The 13,655-nt window shown below is 45.8% G+C and overlaps 1 protein-coding gene across 9 annotated transcripts in view; it reads left to right on the top strand.

Annotated features, from left to right (window-relative positions):
- Positions 1-13,655, top strand: part of TBC1D1 (TBC1 domain family member 1) — a 933,361-nt gene that overhangs the window by 586,888 nt on the left and 332,818 nt on the right. For all 9 annotated transcript variants that reach the window (XM_085642280.1, XM_085642279.1, XM_085642278.1 and 6 more), the window contains 4 exons: positions 3,101-3,211; positions 3,644-3,766; positions 7,092-7,178; positions 9,352-9,629. In XM_085642280.1, the coding sequence (XP_085498406.1) occupies positions 3,101-3,211; positions 3,644-3,766; positions 7,092-7,178; positions 9,352-9,629 (599 nt within the window). The remainder of the gene's footprint in view (positions 1-3,100; positions 3,212-3,643; positions 3,767-7,091; positions 7,179-9,351; positions 9,630-13,655) is intronic.

Raw genomic sequence — 13,655 nt, 5'->3', positions numbered from 1 at the left:
CTTTCTTCCCCACCAGCTGAACTACTGAGGCAAATCACGTTTATGTGGCTTCTGAGTTTAATTTGCGACCACAACACAGCAGCCATTTCTGCATTTTTAATACAACCATTCCGATTTTGAGAGGAGTAATCTAAACATCTAAACATTTTTTAATTGGGCCTGTGATTTACTTTCGGTGGCCCCGGCTGCCCCCCCCCCCCCCATCCCCCTGCAGTCCCGAGAGGCTGAGGCAGCAATCACAGTAGCCTTCTCATTCTCTGCATGATCGGCTCTCCAAACGAAGTCACTGCTACCCACACTCAAGTAGGCTCTCCACCCCGACTGGCTCCACTTCAGCCACCTATGGGGCAACATGCATGCTAGACAGAGCACGTCCCAATATTGACAGCAGGCAACACTTAACCGAAAAGGTCCATAGTCATAGAGACGTTTAAAGGTTATTGACATGAGATAAATGCACATCCACCGAGTCTGAAATGAAACGCATTACACAGTCTGTGCTTATCCCAACACCAGCCAAGGATCCAGCCTTCCTGGACCAAACTTGGACCCCTCCGAGTCAGCATTTCAAAAAACTTGTTGTAAACTGCAGCAGATCCAAAGTAACAGACAACTTTTTTTACATCACATTTGTCAGCCTCACTTTCCTTTGCTCCTCAAAGTGCAAAACAAATGTGTGATCATACGATTACCTCCGGTTTTTAGTCAAAAATAAGTAGATTTCACTGTTAGGAGTTATCACTAAGGCCCATGATTGATATGGCAATTTCAATGGACACCATGGGGTCAGGTTTACAGGATGCACCGCTGGGTACAGTTGTACTACAATGATGGCCTAGGGTCAAGAAACCCTGCCGACTGGTCATCATGACCTGTGTTTTAAATGGGCCGGTACTCGTCGTTATGGAATTCCAGCATTTATCAGTTTTCTCTCCTGGAGGACTGGAGCTTCTCCTTAGACAGGGAGAATACCGGTGCGCACAGGGGACCAGCAGCAGTGCAAGCGCTCCTCCTGGGCCTTGATTATACAGTAGGTCACTTGTTTGGCAAACCGAGAGCAAGCTCTGGTGCGCGATCACACGCTGCCAACCTTACCAATCAGTTAATTTATTGTGTGCGGCCAGCGGGTTCCCTGTTCAATTGTAAACGAGATAGGGAAATGTATGACTTGACATACCGCTCAAAAGGGGGAGAGAAGACATTGCAAAAGTATTGTGATGGCACAGAAACACGATTTTATTCATTGTATTCGTGTAAAAACAGAAACAAATAGCTACGAAATTCCGAGCCACCAGTCGCCAATGAGATGGAAGGAAGGTACAGTGATGCAGAAGCAGGAGGCAGTGAGAGGTAAAGATGGGGAAAAGAGACGAAAGAACCCCTATAAATTCAAGAGGAAGAGAATTAAGAAAAGCAACTGAGCGGAGGTAGAGAGAGGAAAAAAAGGGGGAAGAGACTGAATAGGGGAGAGTAAGACAGACTTGGCAAAGGAGAGAAAGGGAGACGAAAATATGAAGAGATACAAACAGGTGTAAGTTTTGAGGGACAGAAAGGAGGAGTTGACATGGGAAAGGTTTAGACATGGGGTATGGATCAAAGGAAAGCAGTGAGATTAAATGCCCAGGAAAAAGGTTTCATGCATAGCTCTGCCAGTGATTTACCACATTAAAGTGTGTCTGCATCTCACTGAATAGTTTCTCAAACTAAGATCAAAAATAGCTCGGTGCAGCCTACAGATTTCATGCCCAATCCCTTAAAGTTACAGCAACTGCTGATCACTAATATTAATCAAACCCATACCTAGGCCGTGATTAAAGTAGGAGAACGAAAAAAGCAGCCAGCCAGCCTGTTGCATTAGCTTAGTTAAATTCTCCTACTTTAATCGCGGCCTGCCCGCCCGCACCATGCGCGCCACCAAATCAAAAATTGTAATCATGATGATGATTGATTCATCATCATAATTACACATTTTGATTTATTGCCTGCACCCGCGAAGGTCCCGTGAGAAGCTGAGCGCACAACTCAGGCTGAGCTGGAATGGGTAGCTCAGTGAAGGTTAAACAAGGCGCTAGCAGGCGAGAGGCCTCAGCATGTACACAGAGGACAGAGCTGTGCATACACGGTAATGGAATCTCGAGACCACCACCCGTCACCACCACTGCACGAGGCGCGACGCCCGCCAACTGTTTGTGCCACCCACCATGATGAATCAATGTCATATTAATTAATTTGGTGCCAGAAAAACGTTACGTACTCACCTGCTGTTGGTGGCAGTCTGTAGACACAGGGGGGCTACGTCGGCGGGCTAGCCTAGGATAAAATAATTAAATTATGGCCGCCAAAGATCAAGAAGTGCGGACCTCTGCTCGTCGTCACTCCCGATGCTGCAGGCAGGCGCGCAGTTTAAATCGCGCGAGGCCCAATGCGCATGCGGGGATGACATCAGCCGCACCCTAGAGAGGCGCGCAGACGCGGCGGAGGAGGAGTCAGTGCATCATTCTGCGCGCTGCGCAGAGGCACCTCCTCCTCCTGAAAGTTCGGTTCCACTTGCACACTGCACGGGTCAATCAGGCTTGCTGCTGTTTTCCCTGCAGCTGCACTCAGAGAGCGGACTCGGTCGGAGTAGTAGTCTTGCTTTTGCTGGGAACTTGAAAGTCTGACTGACTTCAGTCTGTCTGACTGAGAGTCAGACAGTCTCACGGTCCCACGACGGTCGGACTGAAAATCGGCCCCCCAGCCACAAAACCGGCCCCCTATTGGAAAACCAGCCCCCACCCCATCCAGCCTACCGGGGGATTGCCCGGTGCCCGAAAGCACCAGTCCGGGCCTGCTTCGACCACTGCTTCATAAAGCTTTATTTCACAAAAAACACCACAGTGAACATACTGTATCATGTAGCGTTTCGTGTTAAGGTTTCAGCTAACAATCAGTGTGCTTGTATTCGTACTTAGCACCCCCTGGCGCTCATTCTGGAGTACTGTTTCGATTTCAGTAATTTTCTAAGGCTGTTTCTGTTGTTTCTAACTAAACCTTTGAAGGCACAGAGATACGACGATATGATGTAACATGAACGTCATCTTTAGTGTTTATCATTTTACAGAAAATTAGACCAAGATCTGACCAGAAAGAGAATGAGATGATCATTTCTATCCTGCGGCGCTTGTACGAGGAGAAACAGAAAAGCCACACCCACAGTTGGGAGACGAAGCAGGTGGGTTATTTATTTAACTGTGATAAACGTGACGTTGTGGCTAAACTAGGTGTGTTAGTAATTGTTTATAACAATAAGATCAGACCATTAAGTATGTAACACTTCTACGAGTAACCTTGTCAATGGAATATTTTTGTTAAGTATCAAACTTCAATCCAAAAGTACAGTTACTAAACAAGGTTCATATTGACAAACTGTACAAGCAGTGACAATATTTGGATTGTAAAAATGACAGAGGAAGCAAGGACTGGCATGCACAGCGTATACTTCAAACATGTGCGACGCGAGAGTTTTTATTAAGGTGCATTCGTTTTGAAGCCTCTGTCCAGCCCATTTGGACGTTTTCGTGTTTTTGATTAAACGTGAAATGCTGCCAGCGGTGGTCTTTGGGTGTTTTAAATGTCTAATATGTGGCTTTTCTGTTTTTTGCAGGCGTCGCAAACAGACCATTCTGCCCCGGAGCTGCCGAGCTTTGGCCCACGGTTCCGCCTTGATATGCTGACAAGCAAGGCCAAGCGGTCTCTGACGGAATCTCTAGAAAACATTTTATCAAGGGTAACACTCGCCTCCTACCTCTGCCTTTGTTATCAAAGATGCTCGCCTTGTTGTAGACGGAGTGCACATTTTAAGATCTAGACGGAAAATGTTTAGAGTTTTTAACGTTACTTTTGCCGCAAGCAAACGTCCCATACATACTTCGAAATCACACTGCTTTGTACCACATTGTGTCACAGAGAGAGGCACAATACCTCCTGGTCAAACTTAAGGGGACGTTTCCTCGATGACTACACAACAGTTTGTTACAACACAGAGCAAGTTACAGACTAGATATCTGCTCTATTTGACCTCAGTCATATTAGACATTGACACCCTTTTTCAAGTCCATAGTGCAGGTTTCCAAGCTCTGGGCAATCCAATATTTTATTGAAGATTTTGAACTCATATGAGGTCCACATAAAAGTACATACAAATTATTGCATAAGAAAATTAACCCTAGCAAAACTCATTCCACGAACCATCGTAAATTATCAGAGGCCTGCATTAGCAGGTCTAAAAATTCCTTTGGATAACATTAATCAATATTGTCAATATCCAAATAGGCAAAAAGTTCAGTTTTTTACCAATGTTATCATTTTAGCTCATGGACCAAAACAGAGGCGCAATGACCTCAAGCATTTGGGCAACAACAAGAGAAACCGCTTTCACAGAAAAACATTTGGAACTAGCAGCAGACAGATTGAAGTGGCAGGGTGTATCCTAAAAAGTGCAAAAAAGTTAGAAAGGGCAGTAAGTAGCAGCTGGTTCAAATACAAAATAAAGTCCAGAATTCATCCTCAGCAGAACGTTCAATTTGGAATTAGATGCAAGAAAAGGGAATAACAGGGCAGGTCCCAACCTGTGCAAACAGCAATTCAATAGCAGCCAGTACATGTGCAAAAATGCAGTCCAGAATCCCACTTCGGTTGAGTTTTAAACTTAACAACAGAACAAAAGTGGGAAATGAGCACAGCATCCCACTATTGTGCAAACAACAATAAAAAGCAGCAATCCGTGTGCAAAATACAATCTGACAGAGGAAATATGAATACTCCATAGAAAGATGACAGAAGGGAGGGGTAACAAACCATCTAAAAGAATTTATAAAAAATTTAAAATATATACATAAACTCCTTAAAATAATTAAAAAGTTTTGTACACACTGCTTTGTTTTTTGGGCAAAAAAGAGAATCGCGGGCTGATTTTAACACAGGAGCCGTGGGCCTGAATGAGCCAGGATGAATGGGCTTGGTATTGCAGCCTGGAGGTGAGACAATCACCCAATGTCAGACATTGTGGCAGACGTCAGCCACACGAGGCGGCCTGCTCACAGTCCGTTGTTGTGAACCTCCCAGTCCTGTGTGGCCTCACCCAGTTAGATCTCCTCCACCCCAAGGGAAATACTGTGGGTCACAATCGCTTCGAGAAAAAAAAGAAGAGGGGTCTTTCACTCTTTTCTGTGTCAAGCTAGATTCATCCAAACAACCCTGCTGGAAAAACTCCACTTCTGGGGCATATATGCATACTTATGCATACTTATGTGTGTTCTCTTACCCTGGTGTCTGAATATAGTAGACACACAACTGTTGGTATTTTACAATAGATTATTTAAAAAGTACTAACAGCATATACATATTATGTATCAGAATTATGGTAATTATTGTGGTGATCTCAGTGGTCATTATATAAACCAAAATAAATATCAGAAAGACCCAAGGCATTTTACATCACACATCCCACAACCCCTGATAGATTAGTCTAATCCCTGCCTAGCAGATATATGCATAAATATATACTCAGCCTATGGTTATTCTGTGGACTGAACTGTTAGTAATCTCCCTAACTATTGTGTGCCATCCATCCCAGCCCCAAATATCCCTGCATATCTCAGAAATGTGTTGGGCCCGCAGTGTAATAATGACACTCCGGCATATTCCTCTAGCAGCAGTCTTGTGTATGCCTCTCCCGGATTCCTGGGTCACTTTATACCTTTCTCCCCAGTGGTTCCCTATGGAGAGAGGAGGAGGTCCCTCTGTGCATACTCCTGCATCAGCATGCACAATGCCTTTCTTTGAGATGGTAGAGACCTGCTCCAAAAGTGAGCCGCTGTAGTCATGTTGACGCCCTTCTTCCTTCCAAACCTGTTCCATGCAAGGCCAGACAGCCATGCAGCGCTAATCACTGCTCAGAGTCCTGCACACACAAGAATGGCAGCCTTCTGCTGTGTCGGTGTTTTTGTGTTATTTTGACTAATTTCAGCTGCAGCTAAAATAATATGGCTACTTTGCACCCTCTTGTTTGCGTCTTCAATTAGAATATTCGTTTCCTTAGCCCTACTCTTGACGCATTCACCCTGAAGCATTGGCGCTCTCCATGCTGTATGCAGTCAGGTCTGGTTTGCATGTATGTGTTATCAGGAAAGCCCTGCCACACACAACAGAACAACTCCTTTGTTAACTTTGCTGGTTTGTGTCCCGCACCCCAAAAGATGTTTATATCATGTAGCATGCAAACAACAAGCAAAGGTTTATTGAAAACCGCAAGTGGCATACTAGACTCTACTGCCTGCCTGCAGTCCGTAGTTTAAAATACAGGGTTTCAGCTGAAACCGGCTCTCGGTTCTTGGAGCCCTTCTGGATCTAGAAGTCATCTCTGCTTGCAAGGTCCGTGGCTGCAGTCAGAGTGTTCGGCTTTCACAAATAAACTCTTCATGAAACACCAGGCAGTGGTTTTGCCGAAAGGTTTTTGAAGCTGCTGCCAGCAAGGCCGAGCTTACAGTAGACCCTGGTTCCAATTAGAATGTTCAGCTGTCAGGCATTGATTGTCAATTAAACGATGGATATAGATTACGCTCAGATTGTTAAAGCTGCTGCTCGAGTGGCGCAGTTATCAATGCGCCTTGACTTTATTTAGAACGTAATGGTTTCCTTTCGTTTCACAAATTGACTAATGCTAATTAAGCAATGAGCTACGGCTAAGATGTTTGAAGCGTTTCCTTAGTATTTAATTAATTGGTACTGGGGATGCTCTGAGAGATTATATATATATATATATATATATATATATAGATTTAAATGAAAATAAATGTTCTGTGATGAGTTGCCGGAGCGATGTGCTATATCTCACGCTGTACATTGATTTAGTTGCCGTGTTGTTGAGAAAATGTCAAATTCTTCTAAGCGAGTGTCTCTGTGACTTGTTAGTGAGGAACCGTCCATTTTCTGTTGATGGAATTGAGTTGAACTGCATGTGTTCCAGAAAGATCAATACACATCAATATCTAATTAATGTGTTTCCAGAAATATGGATTTCAATTTGTAATGCTATTAAATGTTCTCCCTAGGGTAGTAAAGCCAGAATACAGCAGCAAACATCTGGAAGTTTGGATTTTGACAACCCTTTGACTGGTTCATTGCACAGCGCAAGCACTGTAAGTACATTTGTCCATCTTATGTAAATATATATGTGATGCACAATTAGATAATACTAAGATTTAACTTAAGAGGCACATCTTCCAGCTTTTTCTTATCCTTATACTCTTACCCTTATCATCTGTAGGTATTCAGCATAGGGGCACCTCTTCAAGGCATCTGTTACTCTCACACGTAATCTGCAGTACAAACAGCAATGTCTCCTACTTCTCACTTCTAGGCACTGAGAAGTGAAAGCAGTCCCCTATTTAGGTCACCTATCCATTTTGTAGAGCACACAGCCTCAATATGATCTCATGAAAAATCTTAGTAACATTTCACAGACTTAGTTCATTTACCCATTCATTATGTTGCTGTGAGCTAGAGGCATGAAACAAAATGGGAACAAATTATGCTCCGTAACTGTGTGCATCATGCGCTGGACTGGTATTCTTTGGCCACTACAGTACCCACAGCAGTATCTTCTCACTTGTGTCTGACTTCCTTTCCATATTCCGAGCTTTTCAGCAGCATCCTCCCATCAAGTGGTAGCTTCCCTTAGGCATAGTTCTGCAAAAGGCAGCATCTTTCTGTCCAAGGAAGAGGTGTCGAAAATAGGTCTGTGGGGCTGGATCTGTGCTACAATTTCAGAATTGTGACATAAGCCAGATTTACATAGAGTTAATCTGAATGTATGCTGCTCCGCTGCCTTTGTGTCTTGGTTTGCACGGCACATACGTGAATACAGATGTGCAGAGGCCTGTGCTGAGGGCATCTTCTTCAAGGGGCATCAGTTCATCTTTTATATAAACAGGAGGTGCAATATATTTATATTTATTTTTTTATAGAGCGCAACATTCATCCGAAGGATATCACGGCGCTAGAGTGTTGCCCTTCACTATAGAGGGCAGGAATCATCTCACTGGCGTTGAGTGCTGTTGGGCTAAGTCTCAGTCTCAACAATGTTCAGTGATCCAGCATGTGCAACGTTCCTAATATCATTGTTATAAGCACAGGGTAATTTTTAATACGCAATTCCTTGCAAACCTTCATTGCATAGCGGTTTGTACCATCAGAATGTGTGAGTTCATGAAGGTGTAGAGATGTTAAACACCCCACATGCTATTGCATTGGACATCGACACATTTAGGATTGGTTTTGCCGTGGTACTTCACTGACAAAATTATAGAGACAGCAAAACAAATTCGCCACCTGGATGAGTTGTGTAGAGCAGAGTTGTAGATGAAGCGCATGAGGAGTTAAGGATCTGGCAGAGTAGACACAAATGCCAAGAAGAGGCAAAGGAACTGAGTGATCAAGTATCCGGACTCATCTGCTGTTTCAGAGACCAGATCACCTTGATTCAAGTGGCATTGAGAGACCTGCCACACAGCCGGTCCGCTGCACAGTATTGTGTGTGTACATCACAAGCGGATACCCAGGCTCAAACATTTTAATACCAGTTACCCTTCCGTGGTATCAAGGTGTGCATATGACAGGATTGTTCCAGCCCTGACCCATGTTCCTTCAGCATCAATGATACCCTCCTAGAGAAGAAGCTAAAATATTGCCTAGAGCCCCCCCTCGACCTTAGTCGCAGAATAAAGCGGTCCAGTATGCCGCATCATTCTACTCCTGCACGAGCTGCCTTGATTGTACCAACCTGTGTTGGTTATTCTTGGTCTTTGCCAGTGGGAGCAGGCAGTGGCTTTCAGCACCATGCAACCAGGCCCTGGATTGTGGCATTTTACACCGACTCCTGCAGTCTTCCTTTTACCCACCTCCAGACAGTTATCGCCTGGGGGGCTCACTCATGCATGGCGAAATTGAAAAATATTTCACAACGAAATAGAAATCTAAGGATTTCAAATGAATGTGTGTGTATAATGTATTGCTGTTCATCGATACGCACATGGGTGGAAAGATCTATTCCACTTTTGGGAGACATTAGCCAAGTACAATAAAGTTTATTTATTCCTATAATGAAGAAATGCAATTGTTTATTTTTTCGAAAATATGTTGAGCAGCATAGCTGTCCTGAAAAACGACCAGGAAATGGCGCTTTATTTTGAAATGTTTTATAAATTTGAGTGCAAATGATAATTTGAATAAAAATGTTACGTTTAAACAAATAATGGTCATAAACTGTAAAACTGTCTTCTCAAGAGTGATAGTGTTTTGTTTCTGTTTTAGGAACAGTTGACCAGTGATGCAGAAGCTGAGGACCTTCCGGAGTCCCCACTGAAGCCTCATGGGTCTGTGGGAAACCTCTCCCAGGACAGTAAGAGTGAATGTTCTTCTCAGTCTGAGGAACTCTGCCACCCAGCCTTCCGACGGAGGGCGAACACACTGAGCCATCTCCCGGTCCAGAGGACAGAGAGCGTGGATATAGTCGAGCGAGCTCCATCGGTTTCACAAAGAAAACTCACACGGTATCACTCGCTGAGCACCGAGTCCCCTCACAAGCAGGAGTAAGTATCGCGCTTTATCCATGTGAATGATAACTGGGTGCACACCCCACTATTGACCGCCTGTCCAGAATTCACATTGCCAGTTATTTCTATTTTGCATTTATCGAAGAAGCAGAAGCCCCTCTTATGGACTCTCTGTACAGTGTTTCAAGTGATGAACAGTGGCAGGATGGGGTGTTCCATAGAGGCAGGTTTGTGAAGCATGGAGGTTTGGGTTATTAGGCACAGGCTTTGGAAGTGAGACACTGACACAGACATCATATTTCATGGTCAGTCCCCTGACCCCTTAATTGATTTGATTTTAATTAATTATTAATGTATCAACATGATGCATAGAAGATTGTGTGCAAATAATTTCCCTAAGAATTCTAAAGACTTGAGATGCGACCAGTTTTGGGTCAATCAAAGGCCCATTTTGTGCCAGTTGCCTGTTCTAGCAGCGCACTACCCTGTGTGCCCCTAGGGCGCCCCTCATGCAGCCTCACTTTCACTGTGGCTCTCACCATTCCCACCTTCAGCCATGTTTGTTTTACCTTCCTGCTCCTCTCCGTACTAGGATGTCCTAATTACTGTATACCACCACAGTATGCATCTCAGTAGCACTGTTGATGAGGCCAGATGGAGTCATCAGGTCAGTGGTGACGTCATGTAATGAATTGATCGCGTAATTTATTTGTCAAGGGGGGCGGGGCGATCAGGGTTTATTGTCAGGGATGTAAGGACTGCATGGCCTACCTGAGTATGAATTGCTGTGGTTTTGAGGTTCCAGAAAGTAAACATTACTTCAACTGAACTTTTTTCACATTTATTTTATTTATTAAAAACATTTGTAGAGCGCGGCTGTCACCTGGCAGGTATCCTGGCGCTGGTAGCTTACTCCTGGGAATTTTAGTCGAGGGGTGACTAGGGGCGGACGGGGTTTGAGGGGTGGGGGAAGAGCCATGTTTTGATTCGCTTCCTGAAGGGTAGGAGGTGAGGGATTTGGCGGATATCGGCAGGCAGACTGTTCCAAAGCTTGGCCGCAGCTACTCTGAAGGATCTTCCCCCAATTCTGGCCTTCTTGCATCTGGGTACTTTCACAAGGCATGCGGTTGCGGACCTAAGTGTTCTGGTGGGGATGTACCACGAGAACAGACGTTGAAGAGGTCTAGGTCCTGTACCGTGTAATGCCTTGAAGACCAAGCAAAGGGCTTTGAAGGCAATGCGTTGCTTCAAGGGAAGCCAGTGCAGCTCGGCCAAGGCAGCGGTGGTCGAGGATCTCCTAGTCCATCCAAGAGCCAGTTTGGCTGCTGCCGACTGAATTCGTTGGAGTCTGTCTAGCAGTGTCGCAGGGGATTCAAGCAGGAGGGCATTACAATAGTCAAGGCGACTGAGAATCGTGCACCTGACTATCGATGCTCGGGCTGATGGTGGTAGTAGAGGCAGGATTTTGCGCAGTGAGCGCATAAGGGCTGAGCAGGTGGCGACTGTTCTTGAAACCTGCGTTTCCATGCTCAGTTGGTGATTTAGCATGACGCCCAAATTACGAACGCTGGTAGCAGGTAGCGGGTTGTTTAAGTTTTCCGGGGGCCAAAACTCGGCAGGCAGAGGGCGGGGTATGCGGCTTACGGGACAGAACAGAACCTCGGTTTTCGAGGAGTTGAACTGGAGGGAGTTCCGATGTAACCAGCCTGCGGTGTCTCTTAGGCAGTTGTGGAAGGCTTCTAAAGAGATGGAATCTTCGCCCTCCCAAGAGAAAAGGAGCTGGGTATCGTCCGCATAGTTTACTGTAGTCATGTTGTGGGATTTAATTTAAGTGACCAGTGGTTTCAAGTAAACATTAAAAAGGATCGGACTGATAGAGGAGCCCTGGGGAACACCGTGAGGGACAGGGGAGAAGACAGATTGGAAGGGGGGGAGGGATACAGCCTGTTTTCTGTCACTGAGATAGGAATGAAACCAGAGCAGGGCCGTACCATCGACCCCTGCCTCTCTCAGCCTCTCAAGCAGGGTCGCGTGGTTGACATTATCGAATGCGGCAGACAGGTCTAATAAGATCAAGGCCACGGCTTGGCCCCTGTCTGCACGCATTCGAAGCTCTTCCATGGCAGTAAGCACTGCAGTTTCTGTGCCATGGCCTGGGCGAAAGCCAAATTGGAATTCGTCCAGAGCGTGATGCTGCTCAAGGTAGGTTGAGAGGCAGTTACTGACCCAACGTTCAAGCACCTTTGCCGGGAATGGCAGAAGAGATATGGGGCGGAAATTGGAAAGGCATTCTGGATTCAGCGTAGGTTTCTTCAATAGCGGGGTGATGAGCGCTTGCTTCCAGGGGATGGGGACGAGACCACAGCCGAGAGATTGATTGCAAATCATCCGAAGGGTGTGGAATAACTCGTGCCCGCATGCTTTCCAGATTTTTGGGGGCAGAGGGTCATGGGGAGATCCCGAGGTAATGCCCCGTGCCAGTTTCTCAAATTCTGCTTGAGAAATCAGGGGGAAGGCCAGGAGACTATTCATAGGAGGGCACGCTGAACTCGAAGGATCAGGGTTGGTGGAGCCAGCTCCGGGGGGGTTGAGTGGTTATGTGAAGGGGGCGTTGCCAGATTGTTGATGATGGTCTCAACAGAGCGAGATTGTCACAAAGGATCTAAGATGGTGGGACAGAGTTCTTGACGCAGTCAGGATGTATAATATTATCCAGGATTTGAAATATACTTTTTGGGCTGTTAGCAGCGTTGGCTATAGTGCTGCAGTAGTAATTCGATTTACTCTCTGCGATGGCAGATTTGTAATCACGGAGTGAATTTTTCCAGAGGGCTTTATTAGTGTCACAGTATCCGTGTCTCCACTTTCTCTCGGCCTGTTTACAGGCAGATTTGAGGGTTTTGAGGGAGTCATTGTACCAGGGTGCAGGTGCTCTACCTTTGGGTTTGCAGTGTTTTAATGGGGCAACCGAGTCCGTGATAGAAGTAATTCTCGAGCTGAGGGATCTGTAGTTGTTTTCCACCGAGCTGGTAGGAGAGAAACTATCCTGCACTTCGAAGACTTTGGTGGTGGTGCTGAGTTTTTCTAAAGCTTTCCAATTTCGGTAAGGGAATTGTGGTGGAGAGCTATTCTTGGACTTTCTTATTATGACGTTGGTGATGTATAATTTAATAAGCAAGTGGTCCGTCCAACTCATAGGCAGAATGTCGCCTACTTGAGTTAGATCAGGACTCGAGAAAATGAGGTCAAGACGATTGCCTGCAGAGTGGGTGGGGTCCTTTATCAGTTGGTGAAGCCCTACGCTGGCACAAGACAGCAAAAGGTTGTCTAGTCCTGTGTCTAGGCTGCCGTTGGGCCAGAGATTAAAGTCTCCTAGAATAATAAGTTTGTTATGGGAGGTTGCCATGTTTGTGATGAGCGTGAGAAGAGCTTGCTGTTGCGGGAGGGAAAATGCCCCTGGCGGTCGGTAACAGATGATCACCGTAAAGGTGACTCCTGGGTGGCAGTTTATGGCCAGACCAAAGAGCTCAGTTCCAGGTACTGGATCAATGTCGATGGTGTTTATTTGCCAGGAGGCTCGGAAGATGACGCCAACTCCGCCGCCGCGGCCTTTAGGTCTGGGGAGATGTAGAATATTGAAGTTTAGCAGACAGGCAGATGCTAAGTCGATCTCACAGTTGGCATGTGTCCAGGTCTCAGTTAGAAAAAGGACATCTAGATGGTGAGAGTCTATAAGAAGATTGATTTCAGTGGCATGCTTAGGTAGGGATCTGACATTCAAGAGACCTCCTACGATTAAGTCCTTGTGGGTGAGGTCAGTTAAGGGAGAAGCAGTCTCTTCAAAGGTGAGCTTACCTTCGTGCGCATACCCTCGTAGATTGAGCAGTGCATCCCGGGTGTAGCAGGTGGATTGAGGGCTGGATTGGGCAGAGTTGGTGGCGCTAGGCGCGTCCTCGTCACGGACGAGCACAGACGAGCTTGCCTTAAGCGCGCCTTCGGCGCGTAATCGGCGTGCCCGCTGCGCTCGTCCGCTGCGCTTCCGGTATTGACACATGAGTTATA

Source organism: Triturus cristatus, chromosome 2_2 (genome assembly GCF_964204655.1).
Source record: "Triturus cristatus chromosome 2_2, aTriCri1.1, whole genome shotgun sequence".
NCBI lineage: Eukaryota > Metazoa > Chordata > Amphibia > Caudata > Salamandridae > Triturus > Triturus cristatus.
Note: the sequence above shows the minus strand (reverse complement) of the source record. Positions and strands in the feature narration are given on the sequence as shown.